The sequence below is a fragment of the Thermobia domestica genome, chromosome 3, assembly GCF_964235325.1.
Source record: "Thermobia domestica chromosome 3, izTheDome1.hap1.1, whole genome shotgun sequence".
NCBI classification, from domain to species: domain Eukaryota; kingdom Metazoa; phylum Arthropoda; class Insecta; order Zygentoma; family Lepismatidae; genus Thermobia; species Thermobia domestica.
In genome coordinates this window covers 205,720,834-205,747,397 of record NC_137456.1, presented here as the reverse complement: position 1 = coordinate 205,747,397, position 26,564 = coordinate 205,720,834, and the positions used below count along the sequence as shown (strand labels likewise).

The window sequence follows — 26,564 nt, the reverse complement described above, 5'->3', positions numbered from 1 at the left end:
TAACTCAAACTACCCAAAATGGCCGTTCATGTCTTTAGTTTGAAAAATGAACTCATATTAGGTTCTTCTAATAGAATATTTGAAGATCAGAGAAAAGTGCTTCTCGAACTAAGAACGTGATGTAAACTGATGTAAACGTAATTTTATACTTCAGCAAAAATTATGGCTTTGTATCTGTTCCTTGTTCATGATAGTAGCCTACTTTTCTTGCTTTCCAGTTTGAATTTAGGCACTTAATAGACACAAGTGACAGTATATAACTTTCAGGTACTAACAATGTTGTTAGGCAACCCCCCCCCCTCCCCCCCAAAAAGTGATAAATTGCGTTGCAAGTTTGAAAAGCAGTCAAACTAGTCAGAATCAAATGAAACATAGGACTCATAAGTACGGTATATTATAAAGGTACTTTTTCAATTTAGAGTCTACTATAGGAAAACAAAGGTGACAGTTGAATAAGAAAATATTTCTTTTAAATAATAAAAACTAACATTAAGTAAAACGTGGGCTTTTATGGGGAAAAGCAATTTCCATTAAAAAAAAAAAATCTTTTTCTTACTACCAAAATCCTTTCGTCAGGCTTTCGTATGTCTTCCATAAAGAGATGTGAAGTTACTTACATTACCATTCTATTCATACTCCAACCCTTGTCTTAATCGCCTGTAATACCCTCTCATTACACCAATCTGTTTCATACAAACCTATTTTGTCCTTGACTATTTCCTTATTACTATCCGTTTTACTACGATTTTTCGTGAATTATTTTCGTTTTGCATTATATGTCACGATTAAATTTCTTTTATTAGATAAAATAATAACTAATTATATCATTATTATGCCATTTATAATACGTTTACACAATTATGCATTCATCAGGTAGTCTAGAAATTATTGAGCCTTTTGTGCACAAGATGACGCTAATGTCCTAAATCTCAGGATTTATGAGTCGCAGCAGGTCAAGCCTAACGCTATTTGACAGCTGACATTTAAGGAGAGTACATGTGCAAAAAGTATTAAAATTTGCTATAATCAGACGTAAGGTATTTTAGGCGTGAAGTTGAGGGAGCTTTTCACAAAACTCCGCTACATTTTACAATTTTATTTCGATAAAGACGCAAAGGATGTGCAGACCTGAAGAAATTTGTGCTGTTTATGGGCAAGGTACGTTATTGAAAGCAACAGCGGAAACATAGTTCAATCATTTTCTTTCTGAAAATTTCGTTGTTCAAGATGCTCCTCGCACTGATGAACCATCACAGAAATAGTGGATGATATTCAGGCAAAAGTCAAAGAAGACCAGCATGTAAGCCGTCATTACATCCCCAAGGACCTAAAGATTCATTAGATAATACATTAACAAGCTCATGAATTATTACAATGATTGAACTTACAGGGGACAGTAATTTCTGAAAATTCCTGCACTTCTTAGCTTTCGGCTCTCCTTTGGAGCCTTGATCACAGAAGGAAATAGAAGAAAAAATAATAAAAGCACCAGGAAAATAAAACAAATCGTCTTATCATTGTCGAGCAGCAGGGGTTCAAACTTCTGGCAACTTATCCAATGATGGAGCAGTAAACTGAAACACGGTGAGTTCAATTTGTGTATTCTTTTGTTTTGTAGTGGAAGGTTGTCAGCTCATATTGATATTTCTATCTCTATGCAATGTTGTTTGTATTTTCTATTACCACCTCCCATTCTTCACTCAACCACTCCTTATTTTAATTTCACATTTGATATCTTGAAGTAACAAACAAGTTTTCGAAAACAAATCTCTCAATTTAATTTTTAGTTCTGAATAAAATTCTTGAATTATCAATGTTGTGTTGTGTTTCTTTGAAAATGCTAAACAGTTCTGAAACCAGGTGTTCTTCTGTGGTGTCTCTAAGATGCTCTTTAATCGGTCTTTTGAGGTTTCTTTCTGTCATACCAATATTTTTGTCCTGGCAATTATTATTATTATTATTATTATTATTATTATTATTATTATTATTATTATTATTATTATTATTATTATTATTATTATTATTATTATTCAAATTTCATAAACACCTGATGTTTCTCTGGGATTGGTATAGCAGCTCTTAAATTAAATGATTTTTTTCTCCAAAGTTTTGAGAAGAGACCAAACAACTTAATGTCAATGATTTCGATTGTAGGACTGTCGGAACTTAAGTCTCTTTTAACATAATTATGCTATTTTAACTTAATAAAATAGACTTTAGATGCCCATTCGTATTAGATATCTAACTTCAGGAAATAATCGATCTCCTTTTGCAATTCGGACTCCATTGAATCGTATAACAAACTCAGAAAAAACTTCTACCAAATGTTTACTTTGAAAAACGTACAGCAGTATTTATTCATTACAGATCTGCGCATTCATCAGTTACCAAAGATAGATGAAGCAGGATGTCAATTTGGAGAATTTAGATACCGATACAAAGCACTTTACGCCAGATCGGTAGTCAAACTGATATTATTTGCAGCGCCATTTCTCAACATCTAACGTCTAATGAAACATCAAAAACACACAAAAGTCTAAATTATAGCGCATGGCACCATTATTAAGCATGCGTTAACCTTAGAGAATGATAATACTAAAATGCATTTACACATGCATTAAAAAATGTAGAGACATAAATATTTTATACTATGTTACAACTACCAATATGGGAAGATGAAAGAGTTGACAATAAAGAAAGGCAAATTATAAAACAAATGTATTTATTTAAAACACCATTTAACGACGTAGCTGTCATTGGACATATGAATATAATGTGTGCTTTGTTTCAGTGCTAGTACTTATCCATCACAGACTGCTGCACTTCTTAAAGTTTTCTTCATTGTTAATACAAATGGCACACTGATTTCTCTCACGTGAGCTTCAAGTCCTATCTGAATTGGGGAATGACTAGACCAGCTTTTTGGATGGCATCATGATTCAATGCAAAAAATTATACGCTAAAGTCCCATGTGAGAGAAGGAGGAAGAATATTCACAACTGAGTATTGGATTATACGAGAGCATATTTTTTTTTTTTAACAGAGCACAATTTCAGTTTAGAACAAAGACAATATTTAATAAACTATTTACAACTATGGAAATATGTAATCGCCATTACATATATATTTTCCCATTGCACTCAAATTAGCATGTTCCGCACATAAAAATAATGTTTAATTTTAAACCCAAAGAACACACTTCATAAACATCTTTCAAAAGTCAATACTTACTTTTTTTAAAATAATATATACATGTACATAAAGCACAACTTAAAAACAACGCATTTTATAATTTATTATTTTACAAGCAGTATTTGATACATTTACCTAAGTAGTTTTGCAGAGACACACCTTTTAATGATGTATTAAGCGCCCAAAAATCCAAGATTCTATACGGAATTAGGTTTAAAATTGTAATTCCCCCTACTAAAGTTATATATTCTTGTACACATTAGGAATAATACGAACAGGCAGGATAAAGCTATTGAAAACTTTTTCTTTTTCCTTTTTTTCTTTTTTACCTCAAGAAAACAACACGTTGCAATTTAATGTACACTGTACTTCATGGAAGTCAAGTAATCTGATTCGATCATTTCAATAAGGCAGAATATTTCTTCCCAAAGAGCCTGCAAATACCTTCGGAGGTAAATTTGAAATATTTATACTTTTTCTTAAAATTTAATTACTTTTAGTCCACCAACAAAAATATACATGGCACACACACACACACACATACATACATTCATTCATACATACATAACAATATATCCACTCACATCTATGTATATGTATTAAGAATCTTTTTTTAACATTCTTCCAACCTTCTAATAATAATAATAATGATAATAATCTTCATCGAAATTATAACGAAATGCGATTTGTACAGATAGCACATGTTTATGCAATATTAGTAGTAGCCGACAACTTTTAACACAAAAACGTCAGCTAAAAGCTGGCTCAAGCTTCATGTATAACAATGTTTCCTCTCAAAATTAGAACACGCACACACACACAGTCACAGACACGCTGGACACTTGAATGAATATTTGTCCTCGTATAACAATAGTATGCGCACTATTTTGTCATATATTAGGATTTTTCACATCTGCCTTTAAAAACGATTCTCAACACATAACTTTCACTACACTTGGCGTTATCTTAGTTTTATTGTTGTTATTAGTTTGGCATCGACAGAAAGAGCATCTTTGGTATAAATGAAATTGGTTATATTTTTGCTAGTTTCTTTAGGAAGAATTTAGTAGTTTTGCAATGTACATACCACTCAAATATGTAGTATTCTAATTTTTTGGTAAATATGTTGCAATGTCCTAGCATGAGTCATGTTTCCATGGTAGCCACCAATGCTTAAAGCAAGTCCTCTGGAAAGGAACAGGTATGGACGATGTTAAAGAATCGCGCTTTGTAAATAACGATCGTTTCTTTCGTCTACTGTTGCCTATGACATCAGATTTTTTAAAGAAACGAATATTGAAAGGATCTTCTGCAAGCTCAGGATATTTTTGAACGTCATAAATATATTCTGCTTCATATGATGATGCGTAGCCGACTTTAAGAATTTCCTCCATTTCTGCTGTACTCCAGTCCATTGAACCTGTAAAGCCATTTTTCAAAAGCTCTTTCTCCCGATGCCAGGCTTTCCGCACGGCAGTTCCTTTCACATGATGTAAAAGTCGCTGTTTCTCCTTTTCAATAGTAGTTCCATACCGGAGGTTGATGGCAGCACTTGGACTATGAATTTTGAGATCTATAATTTTGGCACTGTCTGTTTCTTTTTCATGAAAAGTTGTATTCACCTGACTTCCTAGGCGCTTTAGTTGACCATGATCATCACTCGCCCTCCAAACATCCTCTTTAACAAAGTAAAATGTATCCTGACCATGAATTCTAAAGCTAAAACCAAGAATTAAAGACTGGTTGAACACAGATGTGAACACATCGCGATAAATAGGATTTGCAGTTGGAACACTGTTTACAATAGCACGCCCATTTATTCTTGAGACAATAATTCCTTTTCCAAATGGTGGTTCTGTTGCTGCTACTCTGAATGGGGGAAATCGATGTGGCCAAACATCTTTCTTTACAGCTGAGCGTGGAAGTGTGGCGAGGTTTGATAAATCAAATCTTTTCTCAGATAAATGGGCCAGGAATCCGGAAACAGGATGAAATGATGTTTCTGGACTCTTAGTGAAAAATTTAGAGGGAATATTACTTAACAGTGGAGGCAAAACGTTTAGAAGATCACCCTCAGGACGAGGAAATCCTGAATATTCCTTTGGAAAGAGTTGTGGAGCCAGTCTCTTTAAATCATATCCAAATAATTCCATCCAGCTCAAATGATCTGAAATGAAAATCAAAACTATTAGTTGAAATGAAGAATATCATAAGAAGTATACACATTATGCTATGGCAATTTAAATATATTTTACTTTCAGATGTAATACCTACAAAATAAAAGTAAAACAGGTACGGATGAAAGGTCTGGGCCACTTCATTAAACTTTCTCACTACCATTACTTCAATTGAATCCTGTCATTCGAAACATTTATTTATGAAATATGAAAAAGAAATACGTATAATGGACACTTCTGAGAACCTTTCTCGGAAGATAACTCGCTCCATAAAGTAAAATATCTCTTGCCGATTTTACCAAGAGAAGTGTCATGCCGTGCTGTAGGGATATGAAATATGGACAAAAATATCACTTGAGTCTCTTATGAGAAAAACGTCCGAAAAGAACTCGTTCCCAAGGGTAAACTACCATTTCTGGATTATTTTTCAAAGAAATGACTCTGAAAGATTTATTTGTTAATAAAATATTGGTTTATGAAAAATAAAAAACGAAATATTCAACCTCCCTTTCAATTATTTGTGAATCTTACGAAAGCCTTAAGTTTAAACTTAAGTCCGTTTTAGGTATGAACAGGAGAACAAACAGACACAATAATAAAAAAATAAAAAAATAGTCATGTAGGAACCATGAAACGTAAAGATCTTTTGAAATCTCAAGTTTTTTTCTTTTTCTTTTTTTTCATGATCATCATACTTTCTCCTCTATCGTTGTCAAAAGTAAAAAGACATCTGTGATAAGTATAATATTTGTGAATTTCATTTTGGACTGTCAGATAGAAAAGATCTTAATTAACAACTTCCTCTGCAACATTACTATCTGTGAAAACAAACCAACCAAGGGCTCTGAATCGAACTGATTATTCTAAGTTTTGTCAAATATTGTTCTATTATATCTAACCAGAAATACTATATCAAGTTAAATTAAAAATCTATCTATCCATAGATAGAATTAGCATAAGAAACTGAATATCTGATGAACGTAATTTACCCTTCCTAAAGGATAATAAGAAAGTAAAGTTTATAAATTTATTTACTTATAATTATTAATTGAGGTGGATCAGCTAAGAATAAATGGTTGAAGTTTGTGTGCAATGTTAATAGTTTGACGCTTCAATATTTTATATCCGGAGTGATGAGATAGCGAACTGACTAAAATTTACTACTTTAAGCACTTATTGATGTGTAAAATATTTCAACGGACATGTAGACAAGAGTTTACTTTGTTCGCAAACATAATAAGATCCTAGTTTTGAAGACATGGCGTTCCCAATCTCCGGATCTCACACTCTGTGACTTCTGGTTATGGGGTATGATAAGGAGAGCGTGTATAATACAAAAGTGAGACTTCGAAGAACTCAAGGCCAGAATAAAAGGTGTGATATCCAACATTTCCTCCGAAATGTGTGTTCGGACACTAAATTGTACTGTTGAACGTTGGTTTATGTGCATTAATCGTACTGGTGGGCAGGTTGAGACTGTATAACGAAAACTCTAACTAAATGCTTTTTCTCAAATAGTTAATATATATATATATATATACCATACGTTTCCATATATATATATATATACATTCCATTAAATTCCTACTTATACCAATAGAATAGAAGAACCACCAATCATATTCATATACAAAATTTTACGTGAAAAAAACTCAAATAAAAACAAATTTATAATTTAAAAACAAGTGAAGTTATTGTTATAATACATTTATTCTATAATATAGAAGAATTTCTTTAATTAGATCTTTCTGTGTAAGACCAAAATTAAAAATTACTTTTGTGTCGAGCAAGAGAATTATGAAAAGGAATTAATATTCAAGCTATTATTTTAGGATTATTGGAATGTAATAAATAATGCTGGTATAAACATATATCTAATATTTAAGCGGCTTATTGTTCGAATAGGAAAATTGGAAATTCATCGAATTTACATTTCGGCTATGACGTGTTCTAGTAGATATTTATACCTTCCTTTTAAGAGGAGCATGATGTAGAAATGTTACTGAGAATCTTTGTTTAAAATTTAATCTCGCAATGATAAGATGAATTGCTTTAACGGAATTTGATAGGCGAATTCGCATTATCCAAAATGCCGAGATATCACTTATTCTTAGTACTTCAAATCGTTCATTAATAAACACACACCAAATTTATTTACACATATGATCAACTTAAACTAATTCATAATGATCATAAGCTCTTAACAGAATTAATAGAAAAACAACCAAGATAAGACGAAATTGTGGCAAAGTAACAAGAAATGCTAAAACAAGAAATTATGGTAAAAGAATGATATACATTAGAATCAAATTGGGATAGTAAACGTGAAAATGAAAATGTATCTTTCAATAACGATGACAGCTATGATGAGACAAATTCTTAAGTGCATATTGAAAATGAAATCTTTGAGATTTACGTCCCACGGTTATGCCGGTTAGGCTAAAAGAGACGGTGATTATAATTAATGAATGAAGTGGTGGAATGAAGAAAGTGGGAAGAAACGGGAGAACCCCGTGGAAACCCACGCACACGGTGTTTGTTCACCACAAGGTTCACTTGGCGGGGGCTGGGATCGAACCCGGGACCCCAAGCACCAGAGATGAACGCTCTATCACTGAGCCACTGCGGCCCCCATGAAGTGCATATTGTTTAAAATATCTTTCCGTCGTTGGTACTCAGAAACCAAGTCGTTATTTTCTTCCTTATATGAGAAAGATCTCCTCTAATTCTTTACCTGTGGGTAACGTACCCAAAATAGCTGACACGTTTCCACGTTGAACCACGACACTGATCCGTTGAATAAGGAAAGATTTAGATCGTTTATTTCCCGATATAAGTGATCATTAATTATATGATATTGCAGTAATCTACCAGCATCTTTCGAAAACATAAGAATTAGTTCAGTTTTATCGTATTTCCAAGTATTTATGTAAGAGTGTATCTATCAAAGTTCTTTTTCTATTAAATTTTCTGTATTGCTTTTAACATATTGCAATTTTACCCAACTTCCTTACTTTTGGTAATTTAGTTTGAAATCTGTTAATATGATGAATGATTCTTTTATCAGTGACCTAATCTTTTGATTTTAGAAATAAATAAACAGATATCAAAGAAATAAGGTGAAACCTCTCTGAAGCACTACACCTTTAAGCTAACCACCTCTTATTACGACAGATTTTTACTGGAACGTAATCTTAACACCATAAGAGCAACGCATTGAGATTCCCTTCATGTCTATCACTCCTCCTGCCGATTGTTTGGAAAATATTGTTAACCTCTTTAAGACAACCGATTCACTACAGATATGTTCCATCAGGTGAGATATTTGTAGTCTTAATAAACAGTAACCAAATAAAATCAATGATGAAGCAAGTGGGTGAACTTTAAGAAGTGTATTTGGAGTATCATCAAATTTGGAGAATAACCATGCGTTCACATAAAAACAAACTTTCATCTTATATGATGTACCAACCTTCTTTTCGACTGGGACTCCATGGCGAAATGGAACGTATGAGCGAAAAATATACAATTCTAGAAATTTTCAGAAACTGATTTACACAGTAGCTTATAATAGAACCAATCCTGATCGTCATAGATCAAGAAACGACTTTTCCTACCTTCTTCATTTTATGCATTGTTCTAATTGTGATAGGGTTTGTAGAGTTGGATTTCAGAATTGGTCCAAAGCTTAAAAACAATTGTCTAGGCGTCACTGACTCGAACAAAAATTAAAGGAAAAATATCAAGAGAAAACACCCTACAATTCAATTCCAACTCCACCTTATTTGAGTTTAGAGCCTGATTTGAAAATCCTTGGTAAATAACAACCCTTTTTTAAGAAGATGGCTGACTGAATTTAGTTGAAAACTTTGAGTAGTCACCTAAAGATGGTTTACTGTAATTTAAGAAATGCTGTAGAACTTATTTGCAGAATCTAAAAAAATATTAACAAATAATTTTCATTAAAGAGATCCTTTTGTACAAAAAGATTACTGCAAGTAAAGATAATGTATCTTAAAGATAAAAACTTAATCATAGAAAAATAAAGCATTAAACTTATTTTATGATAAACAGAGAAAAAATATTTATATACTTAGAATTTAATAAGAACTTATTTTATTTAAGATATCATGCTTTAATTAGAATGAATATCTTGTGATTCATGTCACATCAAACGATCTAACCTAAAAAATATAATTGTATTAAGCTGTTGTGGTACGAATATGATCAAAGATTTTCGGAAATTGCTAACAGTGAGAAAACATTGAATTTTCATTAATTTGCTTATCCTAATGCTCTTTTTAATCCCTTAAACGGACAATGAAGTTAATATTCACTCTTTCCTCGTTCGGAATATGAATATATGATATACTTTTTTCTTTTTTGATGTATTCTTATTCTACTACTAGTAATATATGGATTATTTTAGTGAAAGTTTTATTGTAGATACTCCAGAGAATCGACTGTTCTGTCAGAGAACTGAATCACACCAAGGAGGGACATTAATGTGACATAAAACTGATTACCAGAAAAATAAATTTAGAAAAAATATATTTAGTACCAAACAAATATTATATATATATAATAAGAATTTTAAAAAAATAGTCATTAAACCAACCTGTAAGATATCTCTTCTTGTGATGTACATTAATGGGGTCGTTGCCATTAAATCTGTAAAGATGGAGACTGGTTGGTGTTGTCACTCTGTCCAGGATATTCTCCCACATAGGCATCATCCATTGACCAATCAGGGGATCATAGACTTTGCCTCCAGGCATATGAACCAAAGATGTTACTTGGTCAAGTAAACCTCCACAAAAATCGATAGGAAGATACAAGTATGGATTCGAATCATAAACAATATGTCCAAACGGTGAACGCATTATTTCTCGAATTCCTTCACCATACTGATTAAAAATCATTACCGGAGTTCCGCATTGGTCTGTAGCAATATAGTATTTATGTCGATATACTTGCGCGTAGATAAGATGTCCTCTATCGTCATATACTAAAGACATGAGTTTTCCGTCTCTAGGGCTATAAATATGACTGACTTCATTTGGACGATCATGATTAGTGTAGAAAAATTGTGTCACATTACCATAATTGTCTTTTCTAGTAGCAAGTCTATCCAAATGATCATAATAATAATGTACATCAAAACGCCCTCTCTTTGTAGCACGAACAAGAAGACCTTTGGCATTGTAGTGGAATCTCTCCTCCCTAGCATTTTGAATTACGAGGCCTCTATTGTCATATTTGTATAAACCTTCTCCGAATTTCACTATTCGATCCAGTAGATTATATTCCATTGGAATTACATTACCACGGTATGTTAAAGACAACATATTTCCATTATCATCATATTTAAAGCTCCACGGCTCTTGTGCGTCCACACTTTGAAGTTGGCCGTCTGGATCATATGTATAATTTTTAATATTCATATATGTATTAACTCCAACATTATGAGTGTAAGTTCGTGTCTGACTAATACGATTGTGTTCATCATACACAAATTCCATGCGAAATACTTGCATATTATGAATTGTTACCGTTATTTGTTTTTCTTGGAAATGAGCATTTTGAAATCTTGAAAATATAGCAGTAAAATCGAAAACGTCTGTTTTATTAAGATGAGATTTTGAGACTTTGAATTGTCCAATTTGTTCCAAAGAAGCTGTTCGTCCATTGTAATTTAATGCATAATCTGGAAGATTTTGACCTCCAATACGTCCTTGGATATTTATTACTCTGAAATTACTATCATATTCGTATGTAAATTTGGCGTTGCTGAGACCTGTCTTTGCTCCATAGTCAATTCTTTCTTCGGTGAGCAAACTGCCAGTGTATTGAAAATCCCACTTGTAGTCAAAATCTTGTTCACTATGAATAATTTCGCTTGGAAACCCAGAAGTACCATAGCTGATTTGGCTACGTCCATGTCCGTGAATAACTTCCGATAACCTTCCCGAGTGATCATACCGATAGAGTTTCCGAGCTCCGTCTCCAGGAAATACCGTTCTTAGAAGTTTCTTCTGATGGTCGTAATACTGAAGGTACGAATGACTACTTCCTGGTGGAGTGTAGGTTATTCGATAATTACCAAACAATAACTGTGCTGAAAAAGTGTGCCGAGTTCCACTTGGTAGTATAATATGGCGCAATCCTCCTTCTTCGTCGTATTGCAAACTGAATCGTCTCTTGCTTGGAAGGGATATCCATGATAACTGTTAATATAGAAAGAAAAAAATGTGTATATATAATATTCAACTACAATATTTTTTATTTTTATTTATTTATTTATTTATTGAACAAATTCCCAGATACAGCATAACTTTGCCATTTTACACAGGGACATGCTAACAAAAGAAAGAAAAAAAAACAAGACAACAATAACAACAACATAGAAAAAAAAGAGTGTAAAAGTAAAACTATTCCGTCAAAGCTCGTTTAATTGCTCTTTCAAACACTGGGTAGCTCGAAAAAATGTCCACATCAGTTGTTACTTGATTATAACAGTTTGGTATTCTATAAAAAAGAGACCTCTGTATAACAGCCAACCTAGGACGGGAAAGATGGAATAGGTGGGTATTCCGGGTGATGCGGGAAGGGACACGTAAGGATAGTTCCTGAAGTAATATTTCCGATCTTAAGCTTCCATTAACTATTTTCTGTAGATATTTCAGGTCAGAGATAATTCTGCGTACTTCAGGAGTCTGAATATTAAGATGTCGCAAGAGCTCCTTCTTAGATAATATTCGAAGTGCAGGAACACGAAAACGGACTATAGCGATGAAGAAATTGAGAACAGAATCAAGTCTGGAGAGATGTGTAGGTGCTGCCATGGCCCATATGGGAGAGCAGTATTCGATCTTGGGCGCTATTAAAGTCTTATAAAAAGTTGCTAATGAAGAAACAGTGCGTAGTTCGGTGAATCGATAAAGAAGTCCCAACATGCGCATTGAATTCTTTAGTATTGAGGAGATGTGGTCAGAGAAGGTGAGTTTTGAATCAAAGATGACACCAAGATCGTTATGACTAGCAGAATGTGTGATAGGGGAATCGTTGATATGGTATGTGGTGGGAATAGGAGACTTTTTCAAAGTAATAGTAATACTGTTACATTTCTTACTGTTGAGTTTCAAGTGCCACATTTCACACCAGCCTGTAAGGTAATTTATGTCTTCCTGTAGAGCAATTGTGTCATGGAGACACGATATTTCTCTGTATAACTTACAATCGTCAGCAAAAAGGAGAAGGCCACTAGGTTGAGCTGATAAGTGCGTGTAGAGATCATCCATATACAGGACAAACAGCAGAGGCCCAAGTACACTCCCCTGAGGCACCCCTGAGATCACGGTTTGGGGGTTAGAAGTCGCCCCTGAAATAACAACTCTCTGTTTACGGTCCTTCAAGTAGCTTGTGATTAGAGAGAGAAATTTGCCATGTACATTAAATCTATTGGAGAGTTTATGAAGAAGATGAATGTGACTGACAGAATCAAAGGCCTTCGAGAGATCAAAGTAGATAACATCTAATTGAGTATTGTTATTCATACATTTGACTGCACAGGAAAGAAGAGTACTTAAGTTTGAGAGACTTGAGCTTTTCGGTAGAAAGCCGTGCTGAGAACTATGGATGTAAGGTGAGGTGAATTTAAGTAGCCTGTCTTTGATTATTTTTTCACAGATAATTGATATTACAGAAAGAAGAGATATTGGCCTATAGGAGGATACATGATCTTTAAGTCCTGATTTATATATTGGGGTCACGTGAGCTAGTTTCCAACTGGTGGGATAATACCCTTCCTTGAAGCATCTATTGAATAAGATAGATAGAGGAACCGCAATAACTGAAGCAGTTTTGTTGAGAAAGAGAGGACTAATTTTATCAGGTCCAAGTGATCTATGTGGAGATAACGATAGTAAGAGAGCCAGAACTTCGCCCGGGGTGGTAGAGAGAATGGATAAGGTGTCCGAACAGATGGGGTGGAGAGGGGGGAGATGGGTCGTAGAGGGAAGGGAAGTAAATGTTTTGCAGAAGTAGTTATTGAAGAGGTCTGGTCTTTGATCATCACTCGCTTCAGTATTTTCATCTTGAACTGTTGCCGGTATGCCCGGAGATTTTGTTCTAGATTTAATTACAGACCAAAAGACTTTAGGGTTACTAACAGTAAAATCACCAATTGAGTCCATGTATTCAAAATATTTACGCCGCTGTACCTTCTTGGCAAGACTTCTAATTCTAGCAAAGTTTTTGTATGTGTAGTCACTCGGATGTGATTTCCATAGAGTCCAGGCAAGCTTTTTGTTTTTAAGAAGTTCACGAAGTTCATTGTCGTACCAGACCGGAAACCTGTTCGATTTTGATGCTTTCACCGGCACAAAGTCCTTTATGGCTGAGTGGACAACAGATGTAAATAAGTCCACAGCGTCGTCAACACTTCCTACCTCTAACAAACACCAAGGAAACAGTTCAATAGCCCGGCAGATGTCACCCCAGGGGGCTTTCTTCCAAACAAGTTGTGACCTACTTTTGAGGGGCTGGTTTGTAGTAGGGGAGGGGAGGAAATCGAAAGAAACATCCAAGGAATCGTGATCCGAGGGAAAAAGATTTCTGCATGGGACAACACAACGAGGTTCTAAGTTAGATAGAATATAGTCAAGATTGCTATTATTGCGGGTATTATGCATATTATGTTGACCTAGACCAAGTCCATGAATAAAATTGTCCATGAAATAACTGTCGTTTCCATCTTTAGCGACGCCATGCTTGCTGTCCTGCCACGTGATGGAAAGGTTGAAATCACCCAATAGGATGACGTCACCGTGTGACAACGCATGCAACAGTGAGTCATGGCAAGCTTCTAAGATGTGCTTGGGGGTGTTCTTGTGCGGTCTATAGAAGCATCCAATAAACACAGAACGACGCTTTGGAATAAATACTTCCACCCAAATAAGTTCACAATCCCGTTCGAGATCCAGTCTTCTCTTGCTCTTCCACTTATTATTTACACAAATCATCACTCCACCTCCACGAGTTATGCGGTCTTTACGATAAATGGTGAAATTATTAGAAAAGCTAATTTCACTGTCGTTCACTGATTCATTCAGCCACGATTCGGTCACTGCGAAACAATCCAGTTCCCTTATCTCACCTAGGTTCAATGAGCACTCAAGTAATTTGTTTTTAATGCTACGAACATTTTGATAATATATATTGAAAGCACTGGTGTAATATGGACAGGGTGGGCCAGGGTTTACGTGAATATCACCACAAAGGAGGAGAAAGCAAACAAGAATGAGGCACTGTTTTTTATTTATTTTTAGAAACAATATGTTAATTAATTTCCAAATCAGCAAAGTTACTTGAGGCGAATTTGATGTATTTTGCACGATAACACATATATATAAATTACTAAAGCACTTAAACAGTGATTTGAAGCGCAAATTTTAGGTGAAAAATAATAATAATAAATAAAGAATGTTCCACTGCATTATATTTCTAGCTATCGGTGAGTAAACAAACCTGTTTTAAACAGATTAGGTAATATTGTGTATGACTTACACGACATAAGAACAAGGTCATTATGAATGTTTTTGTACTGTGACTTTTTAGTTACATCATATGTATATATAAAAGAAAATAGTTGAAATACTCAAATTTCACCATTAATCTAATATAAATATTCACGTTATTAAATTGTAACTTATCACACACGTTTAAAATTGTTATTAACACTACTTTATTCTACAGTAAATCATGAATGAATCTGTACACTTATTTCAGCACTGGTTGCAGACATATTTCATAGAAACTATTATAAATAAGTGACAATTCTTGCATTTTATGAGCTTGCATTATTTCATTTTTTTTTTTTTTTTTTTTTTTGTTACTCGAGAAAAGGCAGTCATTTTTATTTAACATTCACCATATTTTATTCCTTTTGCCAAGCATCTTCGTAATTCATTATATTTTGCATTGTAACTTGGAGATAGGTCAAACAAACATATTTTAATCATAGATTTGACCAGAGGTAATTCTCTAACTGAAAGCTTTCGAATCATTAAACACCATATGATTCAAAACATTAAATGATTGTTAGGTACACTTAAACAGGAAAGGGGATGTTCTGTACAAGTACTTTTCAAATCGACAAAATTTTGCTAAGATTATGGAAAAATAACTCATAAATAATCTTTAAATTAAATGTGCATTCCATTGTAAGTAAAATCTTAAATTCATTCTTATCCGAAAGTGTGAAATTTTGCAAATTTTCTAGAAAATCGCCTGTTATTTATACTTTATAACACGTAAAAAGATTCGAAATTTTTAAAAACTATCAATTTGCTGAATGAAAAATACAGTATATGAAGGGAGAGAGTATCTAGAACCTGTGCTTCCATTATTTCAGTACAATATTTCATATATTTTGAAGTATATCCAAGCTAATTTTTGGAGTGATTTTTCATGTACTTTACACACTGACTTCCAAAATTTAAATCTTTAGAAAAAAATGATACGTTTTTCAAATATCTGATAGTGAGATAATAACTGAGACTATTTCGTATCAAAGATGATTGATACACGCATTTTATGAATATGTTTGTAATATTGATATCAAACACTTTTAATTTTTATTTCTTAAATTTCCAGATCATTTTATTTTTGGTATACAAGCACATCCTAAATTTCAGTAAAACAACAAAAAGCCTACTTTATACGCTAGTACATATATATACGAGGGCCATTCGGAAAGTAAAGAACGTTTTGCGCTAGCGCGTGCGCGTGTTCCCCCACCCCCGCTGCCGCTGGGTTATTGACCTGGGCATGCTTTAGCCTCAGTCTGGCACCAGCTGCGATCCGCTACGGTCCGTTATTGCTTCGCTGTGCGACTGTAAAATGTGCGATACAATTACTGATCCCGCCAAGTGTGAGGTTCGTAGTGTGATAAGATTTTTGAATGCAAGAAAAGTGCGTCCGATAGAAATTTATAGACAAATCACTGAGGTGTATGGAAATGTAATGAATGAAGCATCAGTTCGTAAGTGGTGCATTATGTTTAATGACGGATGGACGAATGTGCACGATGAGGAACGCTCGGGCCGGCCTTCTGTTGTGACTGACGAACTCAAAGGAAGAATTGAGCGGAAAATTCAAGAGGATAGGCGATTCACTATTGATGGGCTGCACGAATTCTTTCCTGAAATTTCAAGAACTTAAGGAAGCTGTTAGTGATTGGCTCAACAGTTTGGTGGCAACTGTGTATGCCGAAGGCATAGAAAAACTTGTACCACGGTATGACAAGTGTTTAAATTTACACGGAGACTATGTCGAAAAGTAACTTAAGTATCACATAGTATGTAACACAAATTTCGCCTTTGTATATCAGTTATTAAAGTGTTTATACAAAAACGTTTTTTACTTTCCGAATGACCTTCGTATATATAATTTTCTATATTATGTTGCTTGGCTTTGGTCCTGGAAACTTTCCTTATTTTCGCTATATTTTCGCTCTATTCATAATCTTTCTTCACTATTTATTTGTTTGAGTGTACGCTTTTGTCTGAGAAATTTCTGTTCTACGGGACAAAATCATAACATAATACATTTTGCAGTAAAAAGAACGTGTTTTATTAACGTAAAGGGAAAAGAATAGAAGTTATATGATTGAAAGATTAAGTTCTCTATAAATAAATAAATAATATGCAAACCAGACATTTTTTAGACCTTTTTGTACACATAAATTTCCCAATATCATGATAAAGAATTTTGCCTATAATTCTGAATTAATCTTATTTTTGTTAGATAACAGCCTAGTATAACTTGATTCTTGCGTTAAGTTTTCAATATATTTGTTTTTGTGTTTAAACTTTGAGGACCATTATACGTGTGTACGCAGAAATATGTCTTCCATGAATTATGATCTTATACATTTATATTAAGCGAACGTTCAACGATAAGTGATATCCAATTACAAACATTGTAATGACACGGTTAGGAATTCTAATTAACATTCTACTTACAGGTTTATGTAATTTCTGATTACTACTTGCACTTCCGAGTTTTCGACTATTCTCTGGAGTCTTGGTCACAGAGAGTTGAAAGACCCCCGAGGGGGGAGTCGAAATCTCCGAACTGCAAGTGTAAGTGCAATGATTATATCTGATTAGTTTACTAAGTTACGCAGTTTAACTGTGTTTCAAAATTTAGAGTAATATGTAAGTATGGAGCAAGACCAGCAAATACACTTAATTCTCTAAGATAATAACGACTGCATTATTTCTAGCTTGAATTTTATACTGATTATTCATTCATTTCTGAAAATTCCTTTACATTTGTATTCCTTTGCATTATACATTCCAAAATATCTTTTGAAAGAGTTTTATTTTGCTGCCTCATATAAGAGTAGAATGTACAGTACAAGCTTAATTATAATAAATTTTCTCAAAAGACCAATAAATTGAATTTTATAAGTTTAAGCAAGGATTAGTATATAGAGTTAATAATTTGTAAGCGAGGATTTGTTCAAATATAGTTCTTGAGAAAAGGTCTATCTTTGAATGTAACATAAATAGTTGTTATATTTTACACGTTTTAGATCTCTGGTTATCTTTTCTTTATTCCGCAGTATCAGTCCATACCAGCTAAAAATCTCGCATAATGCACTACCAATTATTAATTTAAACACTACTAAAATTAATTAGAATGGTTGATTTAATTTCTAATTGACTTGAAATAATCTTCGCTCAGTGTTTTCACAGACATTCAATGTATACGTTTAATCTTCGTCATTTCTTTAGGAACATCCTTTTATATATTTGAAAATATATTCTTCATCATGAAGCATTTTGGGAAATTTAGATTGATAACAAAAACTGATAAGTTTAACATACAGCAACGAAAGTTAGACTCGTCCTGGCATAATATTTCTGAAAGCAATATTTTCATTAAATAAATTGAATATTTGGTATTCCATCCGCGTTATATTTTATTTGAACTGACATTTGAAAGGCGACTTACTGACTTTATCATCAGAGTTTCAATTGTTTGAATAAAATATAACACGGATAGAACATAAAAAGTTTAATTTATTTAATTATAAACATCTCCGTGAATATTTCGTATAATATACACGTTTGTCTCGTCTCACCACCATACATTTTCACCAAATTTGGTGATGAATGGTCAAGTAGTTCTTGAGATCTTTTGTTTCTCAGAAGGACGGACTAACAGAATAAATATATAAAGGAGTTTTAGAAAACAAAGTCCCTAATAATGAAAGATTTACTGAAAAAGCATTAAAAACAGCATAATTTCAGGTTCTTTGCGAGGAAGGAGGGATGACTTTTCACAGGAAAGAGAATTTCACGTTTTTCAGTAGTATATTACTATAATACTGACTAATATGAATGTCTGAAACTCAGAGGGGAAACAATTGCCTCCTGATCTCCGTAAATTATTCTCTGAATCATAAAACTTGAGTTACTCAGTCAACTAAGACTTGGAATTTCGAAGTTCACGAATATTATGCTTTCAATATTACAAACATGACTGAAAGTAATAAGCTCAGGTATTTTGTCGGCGTATGAAACTTATGTGGCTATAAGAACAACTCATTTATAGAAACTTACCAAATTCCAATCGTTGTATGCGAACTGTGTGGATTTTCCATCTGAGTAGCTAATTTCAGAGAGAAGTCCATGCCGTTCATACGTGTACTTTTCAATTTGCGTGCCCCATTGCCAAGCCTCGACTCGTTTGAATCTGAAAGTGAACAAAATATCACCCACCTATTCGTCTTCTCATTCCTGTCGTCTCACATAAATAATAAAATAATTTCAAAATCTCAAAAAATGCTGAGTTCAATTATAGGAAGTCCTTTGTTCCTTTCTTTCTGTCTGTTTAATTTTTGGAAAAATATACGATAAATATTGTTCTATTTCTATTAAGGTATCATAAATCTTTTATACTAATGATGTGAAGATAAGTGTATTTTTTTTTTTATCTCAGACAAATCAGACATGACTGCATTCCAAAATGACACTCACTTATATTGTTCACAACTATTTCTCGTTCTTTATTTTTTTTCTGTCTTCCTCTTCCACCTGATAAAATATTTAATGGATCTTTTAGTATCTTTCTAGTGTTTTCAGTGTTTTGTGTTAATGTTCCAAATCTTTGCTGATAAATAGTTCGATTTTGTAAAATATACCATAAAATAATTAGTATTTATATAATTGTTTAAGAAAATATATAAGCGTACATACACTCAGAGGAAGAAAAATGAAAAATAATAATATACTAACATTTCAGGTTAAAACCCATTTTTCATTGGCGTACACAGAACAGTAGAATGTTATTTAAAAAAAATTAAATTCCGCTTGTGATAGAAAAATTAGAATCTATCTTATTAATCTTGAGTTCTGAATTTATCTCGTTTTGGACTTACCGATCGTATGTGATATTGACAGGATGGCCACCAGATGGTGGAATCCAGGCCTTTGGTAAACCTGATGCATCATAATTAACTGCCAGAAGTTGTTGCCGGTCCCTATCGTAAAATGTTTCTCTTCCAACAGCTTGGTCAAACTCAATTACAAATATACGAGATTGGTTAACCTACAAGATACACATAATTAATTACACAAATGTACTACAAAAGTGAATGTAAAGATGCATCTCGCAAAATTGTATAAAAAACGTAATTATGAAATATATAGTCAAAGTACATACATGATCTCTTTGCTCATCTACATCCTGTATCAACTGTTCTTTATGCTGATGACACCACAGTTGTAATACCTGCTAAGGGTTATAATATGATTTCAATTCTAACAAAATGAGGAGTATCGATTCATCTGTGACAAAGTAAAATTTAATTCAATAGATCAGCGTGTGTAGATTTTTCCAGAAACCACGAGATCATTCTTTATTCTATTAAGACATATAGTGAAAATCTTCGTACGGCACACGAAGCCAAATAACAGATGTGTAGATAAAGATCTCAAATGAGAAAAACATTTTAATTAATTTATAATAAATTATCTGGTGTTTATTTGATGCTTGGAATTTTAAGAGAAAATAATAATAACTATCGTTAATTAAGGTTTATTTTACACAATTTTAGCTCTGATTTAGTAGGGCATTGTTTCCGGGTGATTCTAATCTAAGCAGTTAATATATAAAATTCAAGAAAAGATATTTTCGCATAATTGAAGATATTTTTCAATGACCTTAATGTAAATCACTTTTTAAATATATGAATGTATTATCTATTCGGTGTCTTTATTATTATTATTATTATTTATCAGATTATATATATTGATGGATTGATTATGTACAATTTAATGGGAACATCAACACCGAGGCTATTTTACCCTGTCACATAATCAAACATAGCTAATTGAGATAACAAAATCCGGAAAAATACAGATACCGTAGTAGCTAGCCCATGGAGATCCATATGTTTTTCAATTCAATTCGAGCTATTATACTCGAAAATTATAACTTACTGTTTCACTAAATGATTTTGCGCACTTAAGACTGTGCTTCTTACTCTTGATGCGATAGTTCCAACATCAGCAAACTTAAGATCAGTGACAATAATTTCGTCAGAATGAATTTTCTTGTGGCATAGTTAGACAATAGACTCATTCTTAGAGGAGTCGCGGGTTCAATCCCAGTAAGAGCGCCTCTGGTTTGGACCCATCTTGAGATGTAGATCCATGTCTTATGTTGTCTGCTGGAGAGCAGGACGTACACAGGGTTTGGTCTTGGGGATTCGAATCCCATTTTCCCGAAATCTTAACTCTTCTGTAAGCTTAGTTTAGTTTCAAGGGCTATTTTACAAATTTTAATATCATTTTTATTCATATTGAATCCGGACTCCTTCTGTGCGACTGCCGGAGAGGAACACAACTTCAAACAAACGAAATTATATAAAAAACCGCGAATTTTGGAAAGTCATACTCTTTACTGTATATATCATGGGGTGAGTTCAAATTGATGAGTAAAGCCTTTAGTGATTAAATTAAACCAGTGTAGTAAAGTATTTTGATGAATCCTAGTGGCTGAGTTAAGAGGGGTTTAGTGTTCCATTCAGTAGCGAGAATATACAAAACGTGGATTTACAGTTTAGCGTGAGATCTGAACTTCATGAACTCCTATCGGAAATTGAACCCGAAAAGATTCTAGTATATAAAACTTTGATAATTTTTCTATTGCACTGATAATTAACTTCTTTGTCTTGCCTGTTTTTGTATGCTTCTGTTGTAAGTAAACTATTCGTGACTCCCTATGGGAAACATTTGCATGGCATGACGAATATAAACTTAGAAATTGATTATTTTTACATTTACTACAAATTTTTATACAACAGTTCAGACAGGCCAATTAATAACAGCTGGTTCAATATTTCTAATCATTTCATTCCAACATAATACATAACAAACACACACAACTTCAACTAATAATATTGAAAATAATGCAGGCACAGACTGTTAAACCTTTAACACTCGCATTTCTGTACACAACTTGAAACCAGTCGAACCTAGATCACGAAAGATTTATATCTATTACCGGCGCCTATAATATTTTCAGCAGTTCCTAGGTAGTAACTGATTAAAGTTTCTTGCTTCCTCCTGTGCCGTGCAATGTGCGTGAATATCCAGAAGAAAGAATGAAATATATGATGGAAGTAAATAATGTAATTCCGCTAGGTATGGTATAATTGCTGAAACATTTCTCTAAATGTCTCTCCGAGAGTTTATTTTAGCGAGTGAGCTTTCAAAAGGGCACTTTTCACATTGAGAAGTACCTCAGTGTAGATTTTTGTTAACTTTTCTTCTCCAATTTTCAAATCCATAATTAATAAATTTAATATTATATTATTGCTATTATCGAAACCTGTTCTTCATATTTCCTTTAATTTTAAGAGTAGACAGTGACTGATTCTCATACGACACTACACTACTACGCTACTGTCAAATTTAAATGTATAGTAATATGAGTATATATAATTGGATTTCAATATATATATTTCATCGTTGAATTGTTAGTATCATAGAGTTTCTTTATTTTTGACTTATCTCTTGCTTGTTAAGTTAATTCGTAATTATCATTTTGTGTCCAAAATATACAGTACATGATTGGCATAAATATTAACTATTGATTTATTTAGAACTATTTATATTACAAAAAACAATAACTTCTTTCTCATTCAATTGGGACAGACCATAATTCAGTATAATTTACGTTGTTGCTGCGGTTAAATAATGGGATGCCAGTAAAGGTAAATATAAGTGTTTCAGAAAAGCCAGGTATTGAGTAAAATTCTGCTTACACAATCAAAACTATGTAATTATTCATTATAAGACGTCGAAAGTAACATCAATCTACAGAAACCAACAAATTATACCCCCGAGTAGGTTAAATGGAATCACACCAATTTACTTTTTAGTAAAATTTATAAAAAATATAAATATATCTGCAAATACTTACGAAAAGCTCCGTTTCTAGCAACTGATCAGGTCCTCTGACATCTCCTACAAGGCCATATCGACAGTCCATGGTGTTCCGAATTGTATCTCCAAGTTCCTCTACTTGAGTACTTGGCAACTGGAGCATCTCAGCTTCAACTGGTAAGGCAAGTTCCAAAAGTGGATGTTTCGACCCTGCAGCGCTCCACAATTCGCCATCCCAACCCATCCATATCGAGAAGGTTCCATTTCTAAACGTTTGAGCTTCACTAACAGTCATTCCTAATAATGATAATTTAAAACATCACAAAAGTCATAATCATATTTCTAAAATTATTCATCAACAATTAACATTGACTAGAACGCATGCGCACAACCTACAATAAGTATTAACAAAAGGATATACGAAAAAAAATAACTACACATGATTGTGTTCGGCTAAAGAGATCTTAACCGAATGGACTCCAAACTAAAATAGAAAAAACACAATGAAAATTACAAAGCACATATTATCTTGTCAAGAACCTTCTCAAGTGACCTAGGTAGAGTAATTGTAAAACAACCACAATACATGAGCAATGGAAATAATCTGAATGGATGAGATAGATAATTGCATAAAAATACAGTAATATGTTCAAAAAATCTGTATGTATAACAAAAATTGTAGAGTCTGGAGACGTTATAGATATTGGTTAATATTGATCACGCAGATGATCTATATAATTGTATCTGTCACTTCATTATTGTGACTACTACGTTTGGTGCATCGTAATGAAAAAAAAAAAAAATCACAGAATGTTATGACAATGCGAATGAATAGCACTTTTAGAACGATATCACATATTCGTAAAACCTTATATAGAAATATATAAAAGCATGATGAAGTTTATCGACTTAAAACTACAGAAAACATACTAATATGCTATCTAAAAATAATAGGAAATTTCTTTATGATAAAATGTGAAGTTTATTTATGAAATAATATGAAGTTTAAAAATCATAATATGAAGTCTATTTATGAATTGCAACGTTTATGATACAACAAAGATGATGTATTACATTTGCTGTTGGATTTTTGTGTAAAGGAAGAAATCATACATTTAATTTTAGAATATTTTGAAAAATATGTAGTATGTAGCTAATCCAAATATTCGGGTAAATATGGGCGTAAGAGTTTTCTTCATGAGTTTGAAACAGATAAATAATTCTTTAAATTTCAATATTTGTCTATACTTACTGTAAGTAGGACGCTAAGATCTTGCACAGATAATATCAGATAATAACCAACTTGTAATGTAATGACATGCATCTAATATTCTTAAAAAATACCAATTTTTATATGGAATTATATTCAGGTATTTACATCGTGTTATTTACATTAGAATTTGTGGCTAATGCTTATGCTTTCTGTGTGCGTGATTCCGTGTTTGATTTTCATCCGAGTAAAGGATAAAAACTGGAGTTGTAGCTCGAATCTCACTTTAAGAAGTAAGCCCCTTGTCATATGACCCTCGTGTTAAATGGGACGTTAAGCTTAATCAATCAAATCAAAGCGAACTTTTCACAAATATGTACTGAACAGTCCTGTTTGTTGGGTACTAACATTGTAATTTACGAGAAAATTTACACTGTCTTTCTACATATGTGTATCTTACAGGAATAACTCCCTCAGTATTACTACATTACACGAAACAAATGATGTGCTAGAAAATGCTTTCAATATCAAAAATAACTTCAACTGGGTATTGAATAAGCAAGTAAATTAATTGTTATTAATTAAATTTCAGCAAATAATCTAACATGAATAAGAAAAATTAGTACCTTTTATAAACTGTGCGCTGTTTCAGAACATATAGCAAAAGTTGGAAGAAATAAGGGGAAATAAAAAAAAATATTGACAAAATTAACAAATAATGTTATGTTAGCTTTTGTAAGGGAATCCATCAAATATCTATAGAAGCTTTCAATAAAAGATTTTAATATTCAAAATTAAAAGATAGTTCTGTTGTTTTCTCTTGATGGTCACATAAAATTTTAAGGAAAAATAATCAAAACTTTAATTGTATTATTAGACATAATTTTTGGTTAATTTTTGTTCTAGAATTTTTACCGCTGGATTTTGAAAGGAATAACCAAACACATAAAACAACTAATAATGAAAGAAGAAACTGACGGAAAAACAAGCTTACCTTCTTTTATTACTAGCTTTTTGGATTGCCTTTCCATTTTAAGACTAATGGGATTCAAGTTGTTGTAGACGACCTGCACCATAAGATCGTCCTCTGGAAGAAGCTTGAAATCCAGACGCACATTTTCTCCAGTTGGAAGAATTACTTCACTTAGTCTTCCGTGTGAGTTATATTTATACATATAAGTATTTCCTTTTGTGTCAGCGCTACTTGATAAAAGCCCTGTTACACTGTCATATTCAAATGACATTTCAGACTTATCTTTTTCTTGGAATTTTACAAGAAATCCAACTCCTGAGATTTTTAGATCTGATTTATGGCCTTGAGTATTTTCAATTGTACTTACAACGTTACTATAATCACGAAGGAAAACAACTTTGTTGCCCGAACTATCAGTGACTTTAGACAATTTACCAAAGCTTGTATTTTTACTATACAAAAATAAGTATCTTACTTTCCCAGAGGTCAAATCCTTAGTTTCAATGTGCTGTCCATACCTATTGAAAACATAAATCTCTCTCGTTGGCGGGTAAGGAATTTGAAATTCACCATTCTCATTGTGCGTTGGTAAGTAATGCTCTAAAGAAAGAATATGCAAGCTGCCTTGATCAGCCAAATGAAGTACGCCGTCGGGGGCAACTGTCATGGCCGAAATAGAGTAAAACTGAGCGTTGGAGGTTAACATTGTCTCAGAATGTGTCCCACAAGAACAAGACCCGTTACTGCTGGTGAAGCCACTCAGACTTCCTGAACAATCACAGTGAGATTGTCTTCCTGCAAAATCTCTAATTTTTCCAGCGGAATCTATGAGTTTGATTGAGTTGGTCTTTCTAGAATCACTTTCAGCAATAAACAGCTCTCCTGTTGGAGAAAATGCTAAGGATAAAATTGATCCTAGAACAACGTTTGTTGCACTATCTTCAGCTTTATTTGGATGTAGTCTGCAATGCAGAGGAGTACCAGCAACAACTTTAACTTTGAGATCATCTGTCAACTTCAACACCAAATGATCATCTATAAAATGTAAGGTTCCATCCAAAGGACTAAGAGCTAATCCTGTTGGCCACTGCAATTGAGCCTGTAATAAAGATTAAAGTTAGGAAATATACGTATGACTAGATTCTAGTACAAAATACTTTTTTGTATTCGGTTTAGCAAACGATATACATAAAATAAGTATTTTCAAAATTATTACTCTTAATTCATCCTTATTATATTCTCTGTCGAAGAGTTCAACATTCAGTAGCAAAACTATTAGCAGGAATTAAAACCAAGAACATAGAAACGGTTAGTTTACATTCAAAACTTTTTTATAAACTTCAAAATAAGTAAAAAAAAAAAAAAAAAATCTCTATCTTGTAAGTACCTAGAAAGTCAGATTTATAAAGCGTCCTTAAATTGAACGAAATTTTAAAATTTAGTGGTTATGTTATTTAAGTGAAAGAAAATAATAGTAAATGAATGTTTTTAGAATAATTATGTGGTAAGAAACAAGTAATGTACGAACAAACCACATATACGAAGTT

The 26,564-nt window shown here is 32.9% G+C and overlaps 1 protein-coding gene across 6 annotated transcripts in view; it reads right to left on the bottom strand.

The window, feature by feature from the left end:
* Positions 1 to 2,705: 2,705 nt before the first annotated feature.
* The window catches only part of Ten-a (Teneurin-a transmembrane protein), a 1,171,522-nt gene continuing 1,147,663 nt past the window's right edge, over positions 2,706 to 26,564 (bottom strand). For all 6 annotated transcript variants that reach the window (XM_081752112.1, XM_081752114.1, XM_081752113.1 and 3 more), the window contains 6 exons: positions 25,039 to 26,116; positions 22,872 to 23,131; positions 19,822 to 19,991; positions 19,004 to 19,136; positions 9,988 to 11,596; positions 2,706 to 5,359 (listed from right to left, as the gene is read on the bottom strand). In XM_081752112.1, coding sequence (XP_081608238.1) covers positions 4,329 to 5,359; positions 9,988 to 11,596; positions 19,004 to 19,136; positions 19,822 to 19,991; positions 22,872 to 23,131; positions 25,039 to 26,116 — 4,281 coding nt within the window. In that variant the 3' untranslated portion in view covers positions 2,706 to 4,328. The remainder of the gene's footprint in view (positions 5,360 to 9,987; positions 11,597 to 19,003; positions 19,137 to 19,821; positions 19,992 to 22,871; positions 23,132 to 25,038; positions 26,117 to 26,564) is intronic.